Here is a 26,484-nt window from a genome sequence, read left to right as displayed (position 1 = left end):
GAGAACAACACACACCATGTTCTCTACATCTCTACTGCTCCTGCTGGCAGCTGCTTCCTGTGAGTGTTTTATCCAATTCATTCATTTACTACAAGAACAATAAATGTGCAGTGTATATTGTGTGAGATATCACCATGTATTTTCCTCCACAGATGTGCATGGTGAGGAACTGACTCAGCCTGCTTCCATGACAGTCCAGCCAGGCCAGAGTCTCTCCATCAACTGCAAGGTTTCATATTCAGTTACGAGCTATTATACAGCTTTTATCCGACAACCTGCAGGAAAAACTCTGGAGTGGATTGGAAGCATTTATACTGGTGGGAGCACAGGTTACAGTGACAAACTGAAAAATAAGTTCAGCATCTCCAGAGACACGTCTACAAACACAATAACAATTCAAGGACAGAACATGCAGACTGAAGACACAGCTGTGTATTACTGCGCTTGTTACACACAGTGATACACATCACCAACATCCCTGTACAAAACATTTTATCAGTTTGGTGTGTGTTGTCATGTTCCTTCATGAAAATTGGGGAAAAGTCCTGAGTGAACAGTGCTCATAATCACATACAGTTCCAGGCATGCACAAGTGTTAACTCCCAACATGCTCCTTCATTTAAATATAATAATAATTCTGCAGTGCAGGAGGATCATGGACATTTGACAGTCCATATCTGATTACTTCACCTGAAATCTTCTTTACCTGCATCTCCATTATTTGTTTGAAAAGATAAAGAGGTTATCATTATGTGCAACTTGTTTATTTTTTCACTTGGATTACTCTGAAAGTTTAAATTAAATAAATCTAAACACTGAACTGTAAAAGAAACAGTTTAGTCCACTATGTCCAGTTTTTGTGAACACACTATGGGACAATAGGAGGCGCTGTTGTACTGTGTCGCTCCATACAAATATATAATTTCTGCATTTCAGTTTTGAAGTCATAAAAAACACCAGCAGCAAGTATCGCATTACTTCTCCTGACATCATCATGAAATTCATTAATAAAAAAATAAAGTGAATCCATTTTTATAAAACTCTTGTACATGTGCTTTATCTCATAATGTCTTATTCCTGAGAAAATAGTTTTTCTCTTCAAGGATGACGTCATGATGCAAAGAAATTACACAACTGAAAAAAGACAACATTCACAAATCCTTCCCCAAACCTTTTTCTTACAAGTACAGGTTTTTTACTCTGTGACTGATTTCACAATAAACAGTCTTGTATCAGTGTTTCTCTTCTATCACACCATTTTGGGAACAATGCATTTATTTATAATTCAAGACAACATTTTCTACTTCTCTTTCACAAAGCATTAGTTACATTTATCACTTGTGTTATATCAGTATCAACAGCTGATCCCTCACCAGCCTCTCTCCTTTTACTCTCTCGTAACGGTGTCTTTTTGTTACTATGAAACTAGAAAACCTTCTATCATAAATACTTTCTATACATTTATTTACAGCTTTACCTTTTACTGATACCAAGTCCTCACACTCGAGACTCCTTCCATGCAGAATGATTAAACATCTCATCATAGAAACCTCACCAAACCAACAATTACACAGACTTTTAATCTGTTTATGTGGCGAGCCATGCATATATAAACGATATAGCCAGAACTTTCTGAGAACTGAGAATACAGTTATTGGTGTATAAATTGAGAAAAGCTGATAAAGTGGTTTCTGTCATGAAAATTGTTTTATCCTTCAAAAGATGAATCTCCTACTTTTGATTTAAACATGTTTTGAATATGTTCTCCAACCGTTATCAGCAGATAAGCAAATCCAAGCATCAGGGCTGGACATCACTCTATTTATGTGATGTAATGGTTAAACTCTGTTAAACGTTGGAGAACAGAGAACAACACACACCATGTTCTCTACATCTCTACTGCTCCTGCTGGCAGCTGCTTCCTGTGAGTGCTTTATCCAATTCATTAATTTACTACAAGAACAATAAATGTGCAGTGTATATTGTGTGAGATATCACCATGTGTTTTCCTCCACAGATGTGCATGGTGAGGAACTGACTCAGCCTGCTTCCATGACAGTCCAGCCAGGCCAGAGTCTCTCCATCAACTGCAAGGTTTCATATTCAGTTACGAGCTATGCTACAGCTTGGATTCGACAACCTGCAGGAAAACCACTGGTGTGGACGGGACGTGTTTGGTCAGGTGGAAATGGCAATAACTATGCTAATTCCTTCACAGGAAGAATAGAAATCACCAGAGATAATTCCAACAGCATGGTGTATCTGAAACTCTCTGGTGTGACAGCAGAGGACACAGCTGTGTATTACTGCTCACGAAGCACAGTAGCAGAAATATGAGGAAACACTGTACAAAAACATCAGTGGTGCAGCTGATTCATTACATCTGGTGTTGAAGAGCTTTTAGAGAGATTTTAGAGCTCATTTTTTGTTTAAAATTAATTATCTGTAATGTACAATATTCCCTCATTTAGTTCCTCATGATAGATACTCACAGTAACATGAATGATTTTCAACAAAGATTTAGATCAATAAAAAATTTACCCTAAATCAAGAATATACACTTGGTATGTGCTGTTTAAAGAAATCATGTGATTGTGTCATGTGATGTGGCTTGATGTAAAGTCGATTTACTAACACCCGGAATTCACCTTCATGTTTTTCAGTAACATCACATCCCAAAGAGCTTTATTTCACAGCACTTTGGTGATGTTTTATTTTTATACATTTTATCCATTTACAGTTTTGTGGAACATCTGCAGAATAAGTGAGTTCCTGTTAGTACTTCTATCATCAAAGATATAAATAGTTGTTCCCTCTTGAGCCTTTGGTTTGTCAATTAAAAAAGTTTAGAAAAAATAAAGCAACTTGGATATCTATCTATCTATCTATCTATCTATCTATCTATCTATCTATCTATCTATCTATCTATCTATCTATCTATCTATCTATCTATCTATCCTTTTTATGTATTTATTTATTTATTTATTTATTTATTTATTTATTTATATACTTATTTATTTATTTACGTTATTGAAAATGAAAAGGATTTGGATCCATATGAGAAGTGCAGTCTGTTCAAACTTATCTGTTTTAGATCCTGATTTCATGGAAAATGTTATAAGGAGCAAGATGACAGATTGTCTAATTTATATATAAATGTCCAAAATTCCTCTGTAAAATTCTGTTATTTCTTGTCATTATCTTTGGCTGGGGGTTAAGGCTGAAGAGAAACATGAAAGCAAAATGAAGCAAAAACAGTTTAAAAATAAGACATTGCAGATGTATTATTATTATCAGTGTGTCATGAAACCAGGCTGAATAATCCACAGTTAGTTGAATTAGTAAGTAAATAGTTCTTAAATTCAGTGATTTTCAACATGTTTTACATTGGCATGGAAAGTAGTATCTTTATCTTTATCTTTATATTTTAATGCACCTTAATAAAACACTAAACTTTGTCTTTGATTTGATCCTTCATAAGATGAATCTCCTCCCCATGATTTAAATATGATTTAAATATATTCTCCTCCCATCATCAGCAGATAAGCAAATCCAAGTATCAGGGCTGGACATCACTCTATTTATGTGATGTGAAGGTTAAACTCTGTTAAACTTTGGAGAACAGAGAAGACCCCAGTACAAACACCACACACCATGTTCTCTACATCTCTACTGCTCCTGCTGGCAGCTGCTTCCTGTGAGTGTTTTATCCAATTCATTCATTTACTACAAGAACAATAAATGTGCAGTGTATATTGTGTGAGATATCACCATGTGTTTTCCTCCACAGATGTGCATGGTGAGGAACTGACTCAGCCTGCTTCCATGACAGTCCAGCCAGGCCAGAGTCTCTCCATCAACTGCAAGGTTTCATATTCAGTTACGAGCTATTATACAGCTTTTATCCGACAACCTGCAGGAAAAACTCTGGAGTGGATTGGAAACATTTATACTGGTGGGAGCACAGGTTACAGTGACAAACTGAAAAATAAGTTCAGCATCTCCAGAGACACGTCTACAAACACCATAACAATTCAAGGACAGAACATGCAGACTGAAGACACAGCTGTGTATTACTGCGCTCGTTACACACAGTGATACACATCACCAACATCCCTGTACAAAAACATCCTGTACAGTTTACATTATAACAGAATCAACACTAAACATAACACTTAGTTACAAGTCTACTGTTCATAAACAATAACTGTTCTTCCACAAAATCAGAAATACAGCATTTTATCAGTTTGGTGTGTTTTCTGTCATGTTCCCTCATGAACAGTGGACAAAGTTCTGAGTAAACAGTGCTCATCATGTTTTAAAACTTTGTGTGGTTATTTAATTTTACAGAAAAATCTAGATAAAATGTGTGAACCATTTCCAAACACATACAGTACCAGTCCTGCACAAATCAAATGAAAATAATCTAAACACTGAACTGTAAAACAAATATTTTAGTTTACATATGAACACACTGTAGATCGACAGGAGGCGCTGTTGTATTGTGTTTATATTTATGCATTATAACATTTCTGTTTTTCAGTTTTGCAGTCATATAAAAACACCATCAGCAACTACAGCATTGCTCCCTGTCATCTTAATAGAATTCATTAATAGAAGAACAAAGTGAAGTGAAGAAGCAATTTCTATAAACTCTTGTACATGTGCTTTACCTCATAATGCCTTTATTCCTGACAAAATCACTTGTTCACTTTCTCTTCACAAGGATGACGTCATGATGCAAAGAAATTACACAACTGAAAAGACAACATTCACAAATCCTTCCCCAAACCTTTTTCTTACAAGTACAGGTTTTTTACTCTGTGACTGATTTCACAATAAACAGTCTTGTATCAGTGTTTCTCTTCTATCACACCATTTTGGGAACAATGCATTTATTTATAATTCAAGACAACATTTTCTACTTCTCTTTCACAAAGCATTAGTTACATTTATCACTTGTGTTATATCAGTATCAACAGCTGATCCCTCACCAGCCTCTCTCCTTTTACTCTCTCGTAACGGTGTCTTTTTTTGTTACTATGAAACTAGAAAACCTTCTATCATAAATACTTTCTATACATTTATTTACAGCTTTACCTTTTACTGATACCAAGTCCTCACACTCGAGACTCCTTCCATGCAGAATGATTAAACATCTCATCATAGAAACCTCACCAAACCAACAATTACACAGACTTTTAATCTGTTTATGTGGCGAGCCATGCATATATAAACGATATAGCCAGAACTTTCTGAGAACTGAGAATACAGTTATTGGTGTATAAATTGAGAAAAGCTGATAAAGTGGTTTCTGTCATGAAAATTGTTTTATCCTTCAAAAGATGAATCTCCTTCTTTTGATTTAAATATGTTTTGAATATGTTCTCCAACCGTTATCAGCAGATAAGCAAATCCAAGCATCAGGGCTGGACATCACTCTATTTATGTGATGTAATGGTTAAACTCTGTTAAACGTTGGAGAACAGAGAACAACACACACCATGTTCTCTACATCTCTACTGCTCCTGCTGGCAGCTGCTTCCTGTGAGTGTTTTATCCAATTCATTAATTTACTACAAGAACAATAAATGTATTGTATAACATATAATGTATATGTGCAGTGTATATTGTGTGAGATTTTACTTGTGTTATCCTCCACAGATGTGCATGGTGTGGAACTGACTCAGCCTGCTTCCATGACAGTCCAGCCAGGCCAGAGTCTCTCCATCAACTGCAAGGTTTCATATTCAGTTACGAGCTATTATACAGCTTTTATCCGACAACCTGCAGGAAAAACTCTGGAATGGATTGGAAACATTTATACTGGTGGGAGCACAGGTTACAGTGACAAACTGAAAAATAAGTTCAGCATCTCCAGAGACACGTCTACAAACACAATAACAATTCAAGGACAGAACATGCAGACTGAAGACACAGCTGTGTATTACTGCGCTTGTTACACACAGTGATACACATCACCAACATCCCTGTACAAAAACATCCTGTACTGTGTACATTATAACAGAATCAACACAAGACACAACACTTACTTACAAGTCTACTGTTCATAAACAATAACTGTTCTTCCACAAAATCAGAAATACAGCATTTTATCAGTTTGGTGTGTGTTGTGTCATGTTGCCTCATAAACAGTAGACAAAGTTCTGAGTAAACAGTGCTCATCATGTTTTAAAACTCTGTGTGGTTATTTTATTTTACAGAAAAATCTAGATAAAATGTGTGAACCATTTCCAAACACATACAGTACCAGTCCTGCACAAATCAAATGAAATTAATCTAAACACTGAACTGTTAAACAAATGTTTTAGTTCACATATGAACACACTATAGAACAATAGGAGGCGCTGTTGTATTGTGTTGCCATTATAACATTTCTGTTTTTCAGTTTTGCAGTCATATAAAAACACCATCAGCAACTACAGCATTGCTCCTCCCTGTCATCTTAATAGAATTCATTAATAGAAGAACAAAGTGAAGTAAAGAAGCATTTTCTATAAACTCTTGTACATGTGCTGTACCTCATAATGCCTTTATTCCTGACAAAATCACTTGTTCACTTTCTCTTCACAAGGATGACGTCATGATGCAAAGAAATTACACAACTGAAAAAAGACAACATTCACAAATCCTTCCCCAAACCTTTTTCTTACAAGTACAGGTTTTTTACTCTGTGACTGATTTCACAATAAACAGTCCTGTATCAGTGTTTCTCTTCTATCACACCATTTTGGGAACAATGCATTTATTTATAATTCAAGACAACATTTTCTACTTCTCTTTCACAAAGCATTAGTTACATTTATCACTTGTGTTATATCAGTATCAACAGCTGATCCCTCACCAGCCTCTCTCCTTTTACTCTCTCGTAACGGTGTCGTTTTTTTGTTACTATGAAACTAGAAAACCTTCTATCATAAATACTTTCTATACATTTATTTACAGCTTTACCTTTTACTGATACCAAGTCCTCACACTCGAGACTCCTTCCATGCAGAATGATTAAACATCTCATCATAGAAACCTCACCAAACCAACAATTACACAGACTTTTAATCTGTTTATGTGGCGAGCCATGCATATATAAACGATATAGCCAGAACTTTCTGAGAACTGAGAATACAGTTATTGGTGTATAAATTGAGAAAAGCTGATAAAGTGGTTTCTGTCATGAAAATTGTTTTATCCTTCAAAAGATGAATCTCCTTCTTTTGATTTAAATATGTTTTGAATATGTTCTCCAACCGTTATCAGCAGATAAGCAAATCCAAGCATCAGGGCTGGACATCACTCTATTTATGTGATGTAATGGTTAAACTCTGTTAAACGTTGGAGAACAGAGAACAACACACACCATGTTCTCTACATCTCTACTGCTCCTGCTGGCAGCTGCTTCCTGTGAGTGCTTTATCCAATTCATTAATTTACTACAAGAACAATAAATGTATTGTATAACATATAATGTATATGTGCAGTGTATATTGTGTGAGATTTCACCATGTGTTTTCCTCCACAGATGTGCATGGTGTGGAACTGACTCAGCCTGCTTCCATGACAGTCCAGCCAGGCCAGAGTCTCTCCATCAACTGCAAGGTTTCATATTCAGTTACGAGCTATTATACAGCTTTTATCCGACAACCTGCAGGAAAAACTCTGGAATGGATTGGAAACATTTATACTGGTGGGAGCACAGGTTACAGTGACAAACTGAAAAATAAGTTCAGCATCTCCAGAGACACGTCTACAAACACAATAACAATTCAAGGACAGAACATGCAGACTGAAGACACAGCTGTGTATTACTGCGCTTGTTACACACAGTGATACACATCACCAACATCCCTGTACAAAAACATTTTATCAGTTTGGTGTGTGTTGTCATGTTCCTTCATGAAAATTGGGGAAAAGTCCTGAGTGAACAGTGCTCATAATCACATACAGTTCCAGGCATGCACAAGTGTTAACTCCCAACATGCTCCTTCATTTAAATATAATAATAATTCTGCAGTGCAGGAGGATCATGGACATTTGACAGTCCATATCTGATTACTTCACCTGAAATCTTCTTTACCTGCATCTCCATTATTTGTTTGAAAAGATAAAGAGGTTATCATTATGTGCAACTTGTTTATTTTTTCACTTGGATTACTCTGAAAGTTTAAATTAAATAAATCTAAACACTGAACTGTAAAAGAAACAGTTTAGTCCACTATGTCCAGTTTTTGTGAACACACTATGGGACAATAGGAGGCGCTGTTGTACTGTGTCGCTCCATACAAATATATAATTTCTGCATTTCAGTTTTGAAGTCATAAAAAACACCAGCAGCAAGTATCGCATTACTTCTCCCTGACATCATCATGAAATTCATTAATAAAAAAATAAAGTGAATCCATTTTTATAAAACTCTTGTACATGTGCTTTATCTCATAATGTCTTATTCCTGAGAAAATAGTTTTTCTCTTCAAGGATGACGTCATGATGCAAATTTTTGTCCATGCAGTATTTATGTGCAGCTGAGCTGAGTTGAGCAGTAGAGTCTCATCAACACTCACCATGAAGATCTCACTCTCTTTACTCCTGCTACTGATCAGCTTCATCAGTGAGTTCTCAACTCAAACCTGGGATTTACTCCTTTATCTGTTTCTGTTTTAAAACTGATTCACTGAATATTTTACTTTCTTCAGCAGGTATGAAATGTCAAAGTCTCGAGTCGTTACAAACCTCAGTGCTGAAGAAACCTGGAGAAACACTGAGTCTCTCCTGCAGAGGATCTGGGTTTACTTTTGGAAGCTACGACATGCACTGGATCAGACAGCAGGAGAACAAACCACTGGTGTGGATGGGACGTGTTTGGTCAGGTGGAAATGGCAATAACTATGCTAATTCCTTCACAGGAAGAATAGAAATCACCAGAGATAATTCCAACAGCATGGTGTATCTGAAACTCTCTGGTGTGACAGCAGAGGACACAGCTGTGTATTACTGCTCACGAAGCACAGTAGCAGAAATATGAGGAAACACTGTACAAAAACATCAGTGGTGCAGCTGATTCATTACATCTGGTGTTGAAGAGCTTTTAGAGAGATTTTAGAGCTCATTTTTTGTTTAAAATTAATTATCTGTAATGTACAATATTCCCTCATTTAGTTCCTCATGATAGATACTCACAGTAACATGAATGATTTTCAACAAAGATTTAGATCAATAAAAAATTTACCCTAAATCAAGAATATACACTTGTATGTGCTGTTTAAAGAAATCATGTGATTGTGTCATGTGATGTGGCTTGATGTAAAGTCGATTTACTAACACCCGGAATTCACCTTCATGTTTTCAGTAACATCACATCCCAAAGAGCTTTATTTCACAGCACTTTGGTGATGTTTTATTTTTATACATTTTATCCATTTACAGTTTTGTGGAACATCTGCAGAATACATGAGTTCCTGTTATTACTTCTATCATCAAAGATATAAATAGTTGTTCCCTCTTGAGCCTTTGGTTTGTCAATTAAAAAAGTTTAGAAAAAAATAAAGCAACTTGGATATCTATCTATCTATCTATCTATCTATCTATCTATCTATCTATCTATCTATCTATCTATCTATCTATCTATCTATCTATCTATCCTTTTTATTTATTTATTTATTTATTTATTTATTTATTTATTTATTTATTTATTTATTTATTTATTTATTCACGTTATTGAAACTGAAAAGGATTTGGATCCATATGAGAAGTGCAGTCTGTTCAAACACATCTGTTTTAGATCCTGATTTCATGGAAAATGTTATAAGGAGCAAGATGACAGATTGTCTAATTTATATATAAATGTCCAAAATTCCTCTGTAAAAGTCCGTTATTTCTTGTTATTATCTCTGGCTGGGGGTTAAGGCTGAAGAGAAACATGAAAGCAAAATGAAGCAAAAACAGTTTAAAAATAAGACATTGCAGATGTATTATTATTATCAGTGTCATGAAACCAGGCTGAATAATCCACACTGTTAGTTGAATTAGTAAGTAAATAGTTCTTAAATTCAGTGATTTTCAACATGTTTTACATTGGCATGGAAAGTAGTATCTTTATCTTTATCTTTATATTTTAATGCACCTTAATAAAACACTAAACTTTGTCTTTGATTTGATCCTTCATAAGATGAATCTCCTCCCCATGATTTAAATATGATTTAAATATATTCTCCTCCCATCATCAGCAGATAAGCAAATCCAAGTATCAGGGCTGGACATCACTCTATTTATGTGATGTGAAGGTTAAACTCTGTTAAACTTTGGAGAACAGAGAAGACCCCAGTACAAACACCACACACCATGTTCTCTACATCTCTACTGCTCCTGCTGGCAGCTGCTTCCTGTGAGTGTTTTATCCAATTCATTCATTTACTACAAGAACAATAAATGTGCAGTGTATATTGTGTGAGAGATCACCATGTGTTTTCCTCCACAGATGTGCATGGTGAGGAACTGACTCAGCCTGCTTCCATGACAGTCCAGCCAGGCCAGAGTCTCTCCATCAACTGCAAGGTTTCATATTCAGTTACGAGCTATTATACAGCTTTTATCCGACAACCTGCAGGAAAAGCTCTGGAGTGGATTGGATATATTGCTGGTGGGACTACCTATTATAGTGACAAACTGAAAAATAAGTTCAGTCTCTCCACTGACACGTCTACTAACACAGTAACAATTCGAGGACAGAACATGCAGACTGAAGACACAGCTGTGTATTACTGCGCTCGGAGACACAGTGATACACATCACCAACATCCCTGTACAAAAACATCCTGTACAGTGTACATTATAACAGAATCAACACAAGACACAACACTTACTCACAAGTCTACTGTTCATAAACAATAACTGTTCTTTCACAAAATCAGAAATACAGCATTTTATCAGTTTGCTGTGTGTTGTGTCATGTTCCCTCATAAACAGTAGACAAAGTTCTGAGTGAACAGTGCTTATCATGTTTTAAAACTCTGTGTGGTTATTTTATTTTACAGAAAGATCTAGATAAAATGTGTGAACCATTTCCAAACATACAATACCAGTCCTGCACAAATCAAATGAAATTAATATAAACACTGAACTGTAAAACAAGTATTTTAGTTCACATATGAACACATATTTCTCCACTGAGGATCTCTTCTATGTGTTCATGATGATTATCTTCGATTGTTATGTATTTCTGCTAGATAACAGCAGTGAGAAGATTAGACTGGACCAGTCTCCTGCTGTAGTAAAGAGCTGGAAAACATCTTCTGTAGGATACAGTTTATGGCTTTAATATGACTGACTATTTCATGCAGTGGATACACAGAAGCCATAGAAAGATAGAGAATAGATTGGATCTGTGAATTCTGGTTCAACAGATGAACCCACAAATACAAACTCCATGAAAGGGCAATTTCTCCTCTCTAAAAATGTCACAACATGCACTTAGAAGCCAGCAGTCTGAGGACAGAAGATAATGTGGATTATTACTGCATATAAGGAGAGACAATGACTGGATCTGGGGAAGCAGCTGTACTAACACTACAACACACAGAGACAGAATAAGAATATCTCTACATATTTACTGCTCCTAAAATCCACGTGTATCCCTAAAATGGTAGTGGCCTCCAGAGGTCGAAATGGCAGCAGTGTGATTTATGGTGTGTGAACTGGAGCTCTGGCAGTTCATTAAAAAACAAACTAATAGATTTCTCAATCCTGATACACATCTCTAATCGAGAGAGAGAGAGAGAGAGAGCGAGAGGTCATGTGGGAGAACTTAACTACCCAGAAATCTCGATGTTTATTAAACAGGATTGGCTGCACCTGCCATTTAGGCTACTTCAGACCTGAATTTCATTCTGTCTTTTGTCATACCGTTATAGAGGGGTGATTGGTCAGGATTTTGCCTGAGGTTAGAGGTGGTGGGAAAATGAGGGAAAAAAAATAACTGAAAAATCTAACCGGTTTCTCTCCTTTCCTTCCATGCAGACTGAATAAACATCTCATCATAGAAACCTCACCATGCCAAACAATTACACAAACTTTGAATCTGTTTATGTGGAGAGCCATGCAGATATAAACCTTATAGCCTAAGAACTGAGAATACAACAGTTACATTGTGGAAAATAAGTATTTGACTCTTCAGCATTTTTTTCAGTAAGGGGATTACTAAGTGGGCTATTGACACAAAATTTCCACCAGATGTAGCCATCAAGCCAAATACTGAATTCATACAAAGAAATCAAAACATTTAAGTATACAAGTTGAGTCATAATAAATAAAGTGAAATGAGACAGGGAACAAGTATTGAACACACTATTTAATACTTTGTAGAAAAGCCTTTGTTGGTGATTACAGCTTCTGGATGCCTCTTGTATGGAGAGATCAGTCGTCTGCATTGCTCAGGAGTGATTCTGGCCCATTCTTCCACACAAATGGTCTTTAAATCTTGAAGGTTCCTGGGGCCTCTTTTATGAACTTTGATCTTCAGTTCTCTCCACAGATTTTCTATGGGATTTATGTCAGGTGATTGACTGGGCCATTCAAGCAACTTGATTTTCTTTCTTTGAAACCACTTCATTGTTTCCTTGGCCTTGTGTTTGGGATCAGTATCTTGCTGAAATGTCCACCCTCTCTTAATTTTCAGCTTTCTGGTAGATGGCAGCAGATTTTTATCCAGAATGTCCCGGTACATTTCTCCATTCATCCTGCCTTCAATAATATGAAGTCTTCCAGTACCCCTTGCTGAAAAGCAGCTACAAACCATGATGCTTCCACCCCCAAACTTAACCGTTGGTATGGTGTTCTTGGGGTGGTGGGCAGTGCCATTTCTTCTCCAAATATGGTGTGTAGAATGACTGCCAAAAGTTCAATTTTGCTTTCATCTCACCATACTATAGTCTCCCATCAATCCACAGGCTTCTCCAAATGCTCTTTCGCAAACTTTAACCGAGCCTCAGCATGCTTTTTGTTCAGCAATGGAGTCTTGCGTGGTGAGCATGCATGGATGCCAATGCGGTTCAGTGCATTGCTTATAGTTTTTTTTGAAACAACAGTACCTGCTGATGCAAGGTCTTTCTGAAGTTCTGCCCGAGTTGTTCTTGTCTCTTGGCGAACTCTCCTGATTAGTCTTTGGACTCCTTGGACAGGGATCTTACGTGAAACACCTGATCGTGGCCGGTTTATGGTGAACTGACGCTCTTTCTATTTCTGGATAATGGCCCTCACAGTGCTGACAGAAACATTCAGCATTCTGGAAATGCGCCTATAATCATTTTCATCAAAATGCTTTTCAACGATAAGATTAAGAAGATCTTGAGAGAGTTCTTTGCTTTTACCCATCATGAAGTCTTTCCTGTGTGCATCCTGGGTAATGAGAAGCCTTTATAGTCCATCAATTAGGACTACAGCAACTGATATCAATTAGTACTGATGGGGGGGCAGGGTTTCTTTCTCAATACTGACAGATTTCAGGTGATTTTCTGGCTTTCTATGCCATTTTACACCTTGTTGTCTTCATGTGTTCAATACTTATTCCCTGTGTCATTTCACTTAATTTATTATGACTCAACTTGTATACTTAAATGTTCTGATTTCTTTGTATGAATTCAATAGATGGCTTGATGGCTACATCTGGTGGAAATTTTGTGTCAAAATCCCACTTGGAAATTCCCTTAATGATAAAAATGCTGATGTGTCAAATACTTATTTTCCCCGCTGTATAAACTGTCTGATTACTGCATATGTACAATGGCAGATTAGACATTAGAGAGATGGATTTGTCTATATGAGAAAACATCCCTATTAAATATCACCTAAGATAAGGAGTGTCTTTATGCAAATGTCCTTCTCTGTTATATATTTAAGCAACACAGACCAAGAGCTTTTACTGATTCTGCTTCAACACACACCATGATCTCTACATCACTACTGCTGCTGCTGCTGGCAGCCGTACACTGTAAGTGTTTCTACATTTAACACATAATACAGTTTTGGTTATTTACAGCTTTTTGCTTTTATAACATGAAAATTACTTTTCTTTAACAGGTGGTCTCTGTGTTGAGCTGATCCAGATCAGATCCACAGTATTAACCCCTTGTCAGTCACTGACTCTGACCTGTAAAGTGTCTGGATATTCAGTAACTGATAGCAGCTACTGTACACACTGGATACGACAACCTGCAGGAAAAACTCTGCAGTGGGTTGGACAGATATGTGGTGATGGTAGAACTTTCTACAGTGAGAAACTGAAAAGCAGGTTTCAGGTTACCAGAGACACGTCCAGCAGCACAGTAACATTAACAGGACAGAACATGCAGACTGAAGACACAGCTGTGTATTACTGCGCTCGTGAACCACGCAGTGATACACATCAACAACATCCCTGTACAAAAATTCCTCATACAGTGTACATTATAACAGAATGATCATGAGACACGACTATTATTGATCTAAATCTGTTTAAAAATATATATTTCCAGGTCTAATCTTTTTTTTTTTTTTTCGCTGTTCAACTGAAATAATCTTTTAGACACAAGATTTGGAATCAATTATTTCTTGATGTGTGTTGCTGCTTCATCTGTTTATTTTATTTTATTTTATTTTTTTTACAGAAAGAACCTTGTATATCATTTCTTCTGGAATTTGCAGTGTTGAAATGTTCATTCCTCTAGACAGCAGCATCTGCTAATAAAGGCACTGTAATAAAAGTAGCAGGAATATTCAGACCTGCTAGTAAATGTTACTCAAATAGCAGATAATGACGTGAGAACATACAGTAAGTGTTTTCTCTATAACAGGGAAGCATATCTACTTTTTCTGTTATAGTCACTTTAGAAGATCCAGCAGCCAGCAGGGGGCGACAGCAGCACACAGTGGGAGTGGCCATGCTGGAAAAATCGATTACCCAGAATCCTTTAGTCTCATTATCCTGGATTAGCTGCACCTGCTGTTTAGGACACTTAAGACCTGTTTTTTTGACTCTGCTCTTCTTTGCACCTTTGTAGGATTCTGCCTGAGGTTAAAGAAAAAGGGAAAGAAATGTAAGATATGAATAATAAAAAGTGAGAAAAGAAACTGAAAAGAAAAAAGTGGAAAGACGAAAAAAAAAAAACCCAGAAACTTAAACAAAGATATTAGACAAATTTGAAAAGGACCAACATACATTTATTTAACAAAAAAAAAAAAAAAAACACTTTCTGCCCAATCAGAACTGAGAAAACAACTGTTATTTGTGTATAAATTAAAAAAAGTTTTTAAAGAGGTTTCTATCATAGAAAAGATTTAATCCTCCATAAGTCAAATCTCCTCCTCATGATTTAAATATGTTCGTCCACCCGTCATCAGCAGATATCCAAATCAAAAAGTCAGGGCTGGACATCACTCTATTTATGTGATGCTTAAACTCTGTTAAACTTTGGAGAACAGAGAAGACCCCAGTACAAACATCACACACCATGTTCTCTACATCTCTACTGCTCCTGCTGGCAGCTGCTTCCTGTGAGTGTTTTATCCAATTTATTCATTTACTACAAGAACAATAAATGTGCAGTGTATATTGTGTGAGATATCACCATGTGTTTTCCTCCACAGATGTGCATGGTGTGGAACTGACTCAGCCTGCTTCCATGACAGTCCAGCCAGGCCAGAGTCTCTCCATCAACTGCAAGGTTTCATATTCAGTTACGAGCTATCACACAGCTTGGATCCGACAACCTGCAGGAAAAGCTCTGAAGTGGATTGGGTACATCAGCAGCGGTGGAATTCTATATTACAGTGACAAACTGAAAAATAAGATTAGCATCTCCAGAGACACGTCTACTAACACCATAACAATTCAAGGACAGAACATGCAGACTGAAGACACAGCTGTGTATTACTGCGCTCGAGACTCACAGTGAGACACGTCACCAACATCCCTGTACAAAAACATCCTGTACAGAAAACTGTTCATCAGAAATACAAAAATGAACCAGTATGGTGTGTGTTGTGTTGTGTTCCTTTATGAACATTAGACAAAATTCTGAGTGAATGGTGCTCATCATGTTTTAAAACTCTGTTTGGTTATTTTATTTTACAGAAAATCTAGATAAAATGTGTGTAGTATATCCAAACACATACAGTACCAGTTCTGCACAAGTGTCAGCTCCCAACATGCTCCTTAATTTAAATGGAATAATAAATCTGCAGTGCAGGAGCATCATGAATATGTAGACAGTCCATATCTGATTAGTTCTTCACCAACATTCTTCTTTACCTGCATCTCCATCAAATGTTTGACAGGATGAAGAGGTCATCTTTATGTGCAACTTGCTTAATTTTTCACATGGATTATTCTGAAACCTCAAATTAAATTAATCTAAACACTGAACTGTAAATGAAACAGTTTAGTCCACATGTGAACACATTAAAGAACGATAGGAGGCGCTCTTTACTGTGTTTTTCCGTAAAGATGTTTCTGCTTTCAGGCTGCAGAACTGCACAAAAACTTACAAAAGCCTGTCCTTATGATCTGTTCATATTCCCTCAGAACTCAGATATTTTAAATAATCATTAATAATCACAATTTCTTCATATCCAATTTTACATTATAGATCTACAGTAAGTTAAATTACTGAGCAAATTAATATATGAATGGAAGTGAACGTTATGATGTACTTTCTTTACAATACAAAAATGATGACGAAAGCTAGAAAGATGATCTGAAATGGTGTTTGTACAGTCACTCTGGTTATGCACATCACTGTGTTTTTGTATCGCACACAATAATACACAGCTGTGTCTTCCATCTGCACATTCTGACCGTTGAGAGTCACCGTGTTACTGGACGTTTCCTGAGTGATGCTGAACCTGTTTTTCAGTGAATCTGTGCCCCCTGTGCCTCCACCGCTACAAATGGGTCCAATCCACTGCATCGCTTTTCCTGTAGCATGTCGAATCCAGTTTGTACAATAGCTGATATGACTTTCACTGAAAACTTTCCAGAACCAGGAAACATCATGTTTTTGTGTAACACACTGTAATAAAGACAACAGGAGTATTTTGACCTGCTAGCAAATGCCTACACAAATAGCAGTTCATGATGTGAGAATGTGGAACGTACTGTAAGCATTCTCTCTTCATGTCTATTCCTCTGTGATTTAGTTTTTTTACATCTCTAGTGGGCGTGTCATGCAAACCAAATCCTGCCTTTAAACCATTTATGCTGAAACATTCAGTTTAAAAACACAGCAGCAGTTTGTGTTCATTTTCAGCAACAGTAATTCCTTCCTTTATTGAGATGGGTCTAGGCAGAGTTTTGAGTTGCTTTACTTTAGCAATGTTCATTCAATGTTAGTATTATTATTTATTTCTTATAGAAAAGCATTTTGACTGAATCAGACACTGATCGAGTCTGATTCGGTGATCATCAAACCTGATCAGTCTCATAAACTGACCTGCACAGCTTCTGGATTTAGCTTTGGGCAAAAACATTTTAACATTGTTTGACCTCTAGAGGGCAGTCTGTACCAAAGGTGGGAATTTTTCAGACAACTCTTTTCTTTTACTCATTACATTTGTTACACAAACATCTTTACTTTCTACTGTTATCGATTTCAAAACAGGCTTTTACTTTAGTTTTAATCTATTTGGTGAAATGTAAATATTTCTTCTTCTCATTGTGCACCGTTTATCAGTCCATCACAATCTGTTTCTCTCTGTAAATTTATCTGTGACTGCATGCAGCATCATTACTCTCAAATTACACAGGAAATAATTAATGTGATTTATTGTTTGATTTTATAAATAAATTCATTAAATCTACCTTCTCTGACATCCTGCTTAACAAAAACTGTTTTAACTTGAAATGTTTATAATTAACTTGAATCTTTTTAATAAATTTTTCTGTGAATTTTATATTATTAAAAATATCTGCATATCTAAAATGGTTTTACTTGGAACACTCATTTCTACACTGAGCAGCCTGTGGTTGTGGATTTAATTCATCCGTAGTGGTCATGGACACTCCCTATTCAAATAGAGTCGGCTATAAACAGCATGTTCTTGTCTCTTCTAGTTTCCAGTGAGCTCTGTGATAGATATCACTCCCATCCACTTTCAATCTGATTAAAGCACAACTCAGAGAAAGATGATTTTAGGACATTGGATTTTATTTGGACTCATTTCATGTAAGTTTCATGTCACGATCAATAGAATTAAATTTAATGAGCCATTCTGTGTTTATAAACATTATAACAACATAATCATGTTCTTCTCTTCTCTTTCAGATTCTTATGGACAGTCCCTGACCTCCTCTGCTTCTGTTGTGAAGAGACCTGGAGAGTCAGTCACTCTGTCCTGTACTGTCTCTGGATACTCAGTGGGCAGTTACTGGATGCACTGGATCCGTCAGAAACCAGGACGAGGACTGGAGTGGATTGGACGCATTGACACTGGCACTAGCACAGCATTCGCTCAGTCTCTGCAGGGCCAGTTCTCCATCACTAAAGACACCAATAAAAACATGCTGTATCTAGAAGTGAAGAGTCTGAAAGCTGAAGACACGGCTGTTTATTACTGTGCACGAGACTCACACTAATACAACAGACTGCAGAGCTGTACAACAACTTACACAAACACGTCCTCATGAGCTGTAAATATTCCCTCAGCAGGAAACTGAACCCCACAGACATTTATTATAAACAAAAGGGGTTTTATTTCTTTTCTCTTCCTCCATTTACAGTAAAATTCCTCTGTAAAATGCTCAGTTTCTTTCTTTTTATTATCTCTGGCTGGTGCTTAAAGCTGAAGACAAACCTGAAACCAAAATTAAGTAAAAGCAAAGACATTGTTTAAAATGAAGATGTTACAGATGTCTTATATCAGTGTGTCATGAAACCAGGCTGAATAATCAAAATTTTTTGATGTTGAAATGAAGTCTGTCTTTACTTCTGCTGCATCTTTATGAAAATCTAAACCCTGCAAATCAAAATTGATTCAAAATATTTGGAGTATATTTAGTATCTAATCCTTGTTGTGAGTTTCTCTATATGTGCAATTCCAGCTGTTATAAATGCATAAATGAGAAAAGTTGATAAAGAGGTTTCTGTAATTGAAAATATTTGATCCTTTTTTATTCTTTTTTATATCAAGTACATAATGAATAGCCAGTGAACAATAATACACGTCCTCATGAGCTGTAAATATTCCCTCAGCAGGAAAATGAACCCCAGAGACATTTATTATAAACAAAAGAGGTTTTATTTATTTTCTCTTCCTCGATTAACAGACAACATTCCTGTGTAAAATGCTAATTTTTTTTTCTTTTTATTATCTCTGGCTGGTGCTTAAGGAAGAAGACAAACATGAAAGCAAAATGAATAAAAGCAAAAACATTGTTTAAAACTAAAATGTTGAAGATCTATTATATCATTGTGCCTTAAAACCAGGCTGATTAGACTTATTACTGTTTGAAAAACTAAGTAAATATTATTAGTTGTAATAATTTGTGAATGTGGAAATGTTTGTATGTCTTTACTTCTACTGCACCTTTATGAAAAACGAAATTCTGTCTGCAAATGAAACCTGATTAAAAATGTGATTAAAATGTAGTATCTAATCCTTCCTCTGTTATTTATTCATAAATAGAAAATTTGGTAAAAAGGGTTTCTGTCATTGACAACATTTGATCCTCTATAATATGAATCTCCTCCTCATGATTTAAATATGTTTATAATACATTTTCTCTCCTTCATCAGCAAATATGCAAATTCAAGAGTCAGTTCTGGACATCACTCTATTTATGTGATGTGATGGTTAAACTTTGGAGAACAGAGAAGACCACAGTAGGAACAACACACACCATGTTCTCTACATCTCTACTGCTCCTGCTGGCAGCTGCTTCCTGTGAGTGTTTTATCCAATTCATTTATTTACTACAAGAACAATAAATGTGCAGTGTATATTGTGTGAGATATCACCATGTGTTTTCCTCCACAGATGTGCATGGTGAGGAACTGACTCAGCCTGCTTCCATGACAGTCCAGCCAGGCCAGAGTCTCTCCATCAACTGCAAGGTTTCATATTCAGTTACAAGCTATACTACACATTGGATTCGAAAACCTGCAGGAAAAACTCTGCAATGGATTGGATACATTCATACTGGTGGGAGCACAGGTTACAGTGACAAACTGAAAAATAAGTTCAGCCTCTCCAGAGACACGTCTACTAACACAATTACCATTCGAGGACAGAACATGCAGACTGAAGACACAGCTGTGTATTACTGCGCTCGAGACTCACAGTGATACAAATCACCAACATCCCTGTACAAAAACATGAAGAAACGGAACATTTTATCTGTATGGTGTGTGCTGTCATGTTTCTTCATAAACATTGGTGAGAGTCCTACATGAACAGTGCTCATCATGTTTAAAATCTCTGTTTAGTTGTTTTATTTTACAGTAAAATTTTGATAAATTGTGTGAACTTTATCCAAGCACATACAGTACCAGTCCTGCACAAGTGTAAACTCCCAACATGCTTCTTAATTTAAATACAATAATATCTCTGCAGTTCAGGAGCATTAATGACATTTAAACAGTCCATATTTGCTTCCTTTTTACCTGATTTCTTCCTCACCTGAACCTCAATCAGGTGTTTGACAGAATAAAGAAGTTATTGTTATTTGGAACTTGTTCATTTTTACACTTGGATTATTCTGAAAACTTAGATTAATTTAATTTAAACACTTAATTTGAACTGTAAATCAATCAGTTTAGTCCACATGTGAACACATTATGAAACGATAGGGGGCGCTGTTGTACCTTGTTGCTCCATACCATATCATTTCTGCTTTTCAGTTTTGAAGTCATATAAAACACCATCAGCAAGTACAGTATTACTCCTCTCTGTTATCATATTCCTTAATAAAAGAACAACATAAAGTGAATGATCCATTTCTATAAACTCTTGTACATGTGCTTTACCTCATAATGCCTTTATTCCTGTCAAAATCACTAGCTTACAGTATGACATCATGATGCAAATGTGTGTCCAGGCAGTATTTATGTACAGCTGAGCTGAGTGGAGCAATCGAATCTCATCATCACTCACCATGAAGATCTCACTCTCCTTATTCCTGCTACTGATCAGCTTCATCAGTGAGTTCTCAACTCAAACCTGGAATTAACTTTCTTACCTGTATGTCTTCTATTAAAACTGATTCATTGAATATTTTCATTTCTTAATCAGGTGTAAAATGTGAAAGTCTCGAGTCGTGACAAACCACAGTACAGAAAAAACCTGGAGAAACACTGAGTCTCTCCTGCAGAGGATTTGGGTTTACTTTTGAAAACTTCCAAATGCACTGGATCAGACAGCAGGAGAACAAACCACTGGTGTGGATGGGACGTGTCTCTACTGATGGCAGCAGCACTGGTTATAGTAAATCATTTGAAGGAAGAATAGAAATCACCAGAGATAATTCCAACAGCATGGCGTATCTGAAACTCTCTGGTGTGACAGCAGAGGACACAGCTGTGTATTACTGTGCACGAACCACAGTAGCAGAAATATGAGGAAACACTGTACAAAAATATCAGTGGTGCAGCTGATTCATTACATCTGGTGAAAATTTTTAAAGCCCATCTTCTGTCATATTAATTATCCCTAATCTACAATATTCCCTCATTTACTTCCTCATAAAAGATAATGATAGACACATGAATGATTTTCAACAAAGATTTCGATTAATTTAAAATGATTCGTAAACTGTAAACGTTTTTTTACGGTTAAAACCATGAATTCACCCTCCTGTTTTTCAGTAACATCACATACCACAGTGCTTTATTTCACAGCAATTTAATGATATTTTATTTTTATGAACATTTCTTATATTTAATCCAGTTACAGTTGAATATTGTGGAACATCAATTTTCAATTTTTTTATTAATTTGAAAATAAAGGATTTTCTGTGTCAGAAAACTGATTAAAACGGGATTCTTCTTCCATAATTGGTAAATGTCTCTTTACAGAGCACAGAAACAAATCTGTGCATGGAATGGGAATAAATATCACTTTACTAATGAGTGTCCTTATGCAAATGTCCTTCCCTGTTACATATTTTAACAACACAGAGAAAGAGCTTTTACTGATTTTGCTTCAACACACACCATGATCTCTACATCACTGCTGCTGCTGGCAGCCGTACACTGTAAGTGTTTCTACATTTAACATATAATACAGTTTTGGTTATTTACAGCACAACATGAAAAGAGCTTTTCTTTAACATGTGGTCACTGTGTTGAGCTGACCCAGACCAGATCCACAGTATTAACCCCTGGTCAGTCACTGACTCTGACCTGTAAAGTGTCTGGATATTCAGTAACAAGTACCTACTGTACAGCCTGGATACGACAACCTGCAGGAAAAACTCTGGAGTGGATCGGAGTTATATGTTTTAATGGTGCCACTCTCTACAGTGAGAAACTGAAAAGCAGGTTTCAGGTTACCAGAGACACGTCCAGCAACACAGTAACATTAACAGGACAGAACATGCAGACTGAAGACACAGCTGTGTATTACTGCGCTCGTCAACCACAGTGATGCACATCAACAACATCCCTGTACAAAAACACCTCATACAGTGTACATTATACCAGAAAGTCTACAAGACACAACACATATTCAACTCTAACAATTAACAACAAAAAATGATGGTCATTTGTTTGATTATTCTAGAACAATGAATTCAGAATAAAAGAACATTTTGAAAACAGATTTACCAGCTTTATTTTCTATTTCACAGAATAATAACTATAATAATCATATGACCAACAAAATCTTTCTCCATCCATTGCCTTCACTTAGATAAAAAGTCAAGTGAAATATGGTTGTGTTTAAACAATTTAAACATGTGTAGCTGCTGTTCCCATCTGCTACATCATCATGACTTACACATTTATTCCATCATCACATCATGATGTAAATCCAGAGTTTTGTGTGTCCATGCATTATTAATGTGCGGCTGATTTGACTGGAGCAGTAGAGTCTCAACACTCACCATGAAGATCTCACTCTCCTTATTCCTGCTACTAATCAGCTTCATTGGTGAGATCTCATGATGAATTTAAAATATATTTTACATTTGGTTATTATCTATAAGTTTTCCTTTTGTGTAGCAGGTATTCACTGTAAAAGTCTCGAGTGTATTCCTGCTGATTCAGCGGTGAAAAAACCTGGAGAAACTCTGAGTCTTTCGTGTAAAGTATCTGGGTTTAACGTTGGTGGCTCTGGCATGCACTGGATCAGACAAGAAGCTGGAAAATCACTGGAATGGATTGGGGTTATCTGGTATGATGCCAGTAAAACTGTATATGCCAAACTCCTTGAGGGACGTTTGGAAATCACCAGAAACAACTTCAAGAACATGGTATACATGAAGCTGGTTGGTTTGAGTGCCCAGTGTATTACTATGCAGCTGTGTTTTACTGTGCAAAACTGCAGGTTGTTAAATCAGAGCTGTGTAAAGTGGATGTAGGTATTATTGATAGAAGCACCACACACTCAGCTCAGTCCAAAACACTTATCTGCAAGAAAGAAAAACAAAGTGAAAATCTTTTTTCACCTATAGAGGGCAGTAGCTCACTTCTACTGAGGTACAACTCATGACACTTGCTTGAAATGAGAAAAGACACAAGTATTGTCTCCTAGAGCCAGGAGCAGAGACTTCATCTGAATAACAACAGCAATATCACACCCAACATATCAATTCAGACAACTTTAACATTTATATTTTATATTATATAATTATATATAGACAGTGCCTAAAAACATCTACTCAAATGTACACATTTACATTAAATATTCACAAGTGTTGAAACAGAGATAAAGAAAACATTTATGAGAAAAAATAAAAGTTATATATTCTCTATATATATATCTAAAATGAAGAACATATCTAAATTTTAGATGTTTACTTGCATGTACAACAATTTTTTATAATCAACTAAGCTGAACTGGTGTAAACTGGTGAAAGTGTAAACTGTGACATGACTCTCATCATTACCTCATGCAAAATCAGCTTGTAGATGTTCATATTCTAGACCAGACTCTATTGGGTAAAAGGACGTCAATGCAAATCCGTCCTGTTATTATCTTCTCTGCATAAATAATCAGCTTGTAGATCAGTTAAAGCTCATTTCACCCAACTGAATTCCAGAGCTTCCAACCATCCCAGAGTTTGATTATGGGGCTGAGAGTCATTCAGCAGTGCATTTTATGCTCATGTTAGCACAAGGTATCTGAGACTTCTTTATGTGTTTCTCAATGAGTGTAGGATTGAATGCATTGATGATTATTTGGGATTGTTTTATTTTGCAGGTTTTTGCAGTGCTGAGATCATACTGGACCAGTCTCCTGCTGTGGTAAAGAAACCTGGAGAAACTGTGAAGATCTCTTGTAAAATAAGCGGATATTCCATGACTAGCAATGACATGCACTGGATACGACAGAAACCAGGGAAAGCTCTAGAATGGCTTGGCTATATGAGCACAGGCAACAATCGAGGAACATATGCAGAGTCTGTGAAAAACCAGTTGACCTTCACAGAAGACGTCTCAGCAAGCACACAGTATTTAGAGGCCAAGAGTCTGAGGACAGAGGACACTGCGGTTTATTACTGCGCCCGACAAGCCACAGTGACTGGAACTAAGGAAGCAGCTGTAGAAAAACCACACACACACATGTTTCACTTCGCATTTTATAGAACAAGTCTTTACTGTTCAAACACAAGATGAAAATCACCCTCATTCTGTGGATAATTAACTGCTCATGTCTAATTTTATTACAAACCAGAAACAAATGAAGGTGTTTTATAGACTGAAAATTGTTCTTTCATTGTAAAAAGGTGAAGTGTTACTGCAGCATTCAGATTTTTACAAGTTAGATGGTTAGAAAAGAACAAATTCACACAGCAGCCTGCAAAAACACTAGATGATGCAGAAGAATATCTAATGTGGAAGATCTGTTTGTTTGAAATAAGTCATTAGTGTGGTTTTGTTTCTCAAAGTCGATGAACTAAAGCAAAGTAAAATAAAATGTCAGACTTCTACACAAACACATACACAACCTTCATCTCACTGTAATTCAACTCAGTACTACAATAAATTATGTACATATTCACTCCCAACATTAAGGAACAGCACAGTTATTGTCTCAGTGGTATTGTATCTTTGTGTCTACAGGTACGCAGTTGTACTGAGAGGTTTTGTTCTTTCAGCTGGTTCCACATTCACTCTTATTAATACACAGCCGAGTGTCACCATGTTACTGGACGTGTCCTGAGTGATGCTGGACCTGTTTTTCAGTGAATCTGTGCCCCCTGTGCCTCCACTGCTACAAATCTAATCCACTGCACTTTTCCTGTAGCATGTCGGATGAAATTTGTACAATAGCTGCTATCAGTCAAACTTTTCACCAGACACTTTACATGTAATTGTCAAAGCTGTCGACAATCACATGACCTGGCTGAGCAAAATCAGTTGCACCAAATACAGCTGCAAAACGTACCTCCCAAATTTTATCCGATAACAATTACACAAAGGACAACAATGGAGACTTAAACAGACTTGTGAACTTACAGGACATAGCTATGAGCAGCACCATGAATTAAACTGGCAACATGGTTGAAGGCTGTACTGGTGGGATCTTCTCTTTGGTGCTGAAAAATGGGGATGTTTGCGTAATTGAATGAAGTGTAATGACATGGTAGCAGGATATTAAAATTGATACCTGCTGTAGAAGTTAGATGTTTAATGTGACTGCAAGACCAGTGCTTGGGAGTATCAGTAAATTACTTCAGTGTACATCATGTCATACTTAATATTAAATATTAGGTAAATATTACAATTACATGCCTGGTAATGTTTCCTTGCATTTATTAAGGATACAAGTTTTTTTTTATCATTCATAACAACAATATTCTCTCTATGTGCAGTTATTAAAGGATTTAAAGAGTTTCACTGAAAACTTTCCAGAATCAGAAAACTTCCTGTATTTATGTGAAACACACTGTAATAAAGCCAGCAGCAGTATTTTAACCAGCTAGCAAATGCCTACAAAAATAGCAGTTAATAGCATGAGTGTCGTCTCTAGTGGGCGTGTCATGCAAACCAAATCCTGCATTTGAAACACTAAACTCTGTTTTGATTTGATTCTCCTCCAGATAAATCTCCTCCTCATTTTTTAAATATGTTTTAAATATATTCTCCTCCCATCACCAGCAGATAAGCAAATCCAAGTATCAGGGCTGAACATCACTCTATTTATGTGATGTGATGGTTAAACTCTGTTACACTTTGGAGAACAGAGAAGACCCCAGTACAAACAACACACACCATGTTCTCTACATCTCTACTGCTCCTGCTGGCAGCTGCTTCCTGTGAGTGTTTTATCAATTCATTCATT

General features: G+C 36.4%; 1 pseudogene and 10 gene segments (V, D, J or C); all 11 read left to right on the top strand.

Moving 5' to 3' along the window:
* The first annotated feature begins 8 nt into the window (after window positions 1-8).
* On the top strand, window positions 9-460 carry LOC124396494. The segment is given in 2 exon segments: window positions 9-59; window positions 153-460. Coding segments are annotated over 2 exon segments (351 nt in total).
* Window positions 461-3,541: 3,081 nt separating this feature from the next.
* Window positions 3,542-4,125, top strand: LOC124396477. The segment is given in 2 exon segments: window positions 3,542-3,697; window positions 3,791-4,125. Coding segments are annotated over 2 exon segments (351 nt in total).
* A 1,292-nt stretch (window positions 4,126-5,417) lies between these two features.
* LOC124396487 lies at window positions 5,418-5,987 on the top strand. The segment is given in 2 exon segments: window positions 5,418-5,547; window positions 5,665-5,987. Coding segments are annotated over 2 exon segments (351 nt in total).
* A 1,302-nt stretch (window positions 5,988-7,289) lies between these two features.
* LOC124396482 lies at window positions 7,290-7,860 on the top strand. The segment is given in 2 exon segments: window positions 7,290-7,419; window positions 7,538-7,860. Coding segments are annotated over 2 exon segments (351 nt in total).
* A 41-nt stretch (window positions 7,861-7,901) lies between these two features.
* Window positions 7,902-9,340, top strand: LOC124396461. The segment is given in 2 exon segments: window positions 7,902-8,623; window positions 8,712-9,340. Coding segments are annotated over 2 exon segments (372 nt in total).
* Window positions 9,341-10,240: 900 nt separating this feature from the next.
* On the top strand, window positions 10,241-10,932 carry LOC124396448. The segment is given in 2 exon segments: window positions 10,241-10,396; window positions 10,490-10,932. Coding segments are annotated over 2 exon segments (456 nt in total).
* Window positions 10,933-13,877: 2,945 nt separating this feature from the next.
* Window positions 13,878-14,512, top strand: LOC124396454. The segment is given in 2 exon segments: window positions 13,878-13,996; window positions 14,086-14,512. Coding segments are annotated over 2 exon segments (426 nt in total).
* A 484-nt stretch (window positions 14,513-14,996) lies between these two features.
* On the top strand, window positions 14,997-16,015 carry LOC124396484. The segment is given in 2 exon segments: window positions 14,997-15,537; window positions 15,631-16,015. Coding segments are annotated over 2 exon segments (351 nt in total).
* A 2,102-nt stretch (window positions 16,016-18,117) lies between these two features.
* LOC124396492 lies at window positions 18,118-19,076 on the top strand. The segment is given in 2 exon segments: window positions 18,118-18,206; window positions 18,306-19,076. Coding segments are annotated over 2 exon segments (351 nt in total).
* A 795-nt stretch (window positions 19,077-19,871) lies between these two features.
* On the top strand, window positions 19,872-20,339 carry LOC124396480. The segment is given in 2 exon segments: window positions 19,872-19,923; window positions 20,017-20,339. Coding segments are annotated over 2 exon segments (351 nt in total).
* A 3,926-nt stretch (window positions 20,340-24,265) lies between these two features.
* Window positions 24,266-26,484, top strand: part of LOC124396580 — a 2,937-nt pseudogene continuing 718 nt past the window's right edge.

The sequence above is a fragment of the Silurus meridionalis genome, chromosome 14, assembly GCF_014805685.1.
Source record: "Silurus meridionalis isolate SWU-2019-XX chromosome 14, ASM1480568v1, whole genome shotgun sequence".
NCBI classification, from domain to species: Eukaryota; Metazoa; Chordata; class Actinopteri; order Siluriformes; family Siluridae; genus Silurus; species Silurus meridionalis.
The sequence above is the reverse complement of the archived record's forward strand: the minus strand, read 5'-3'. Positions and strand labels throughout refer to the sequence as shown.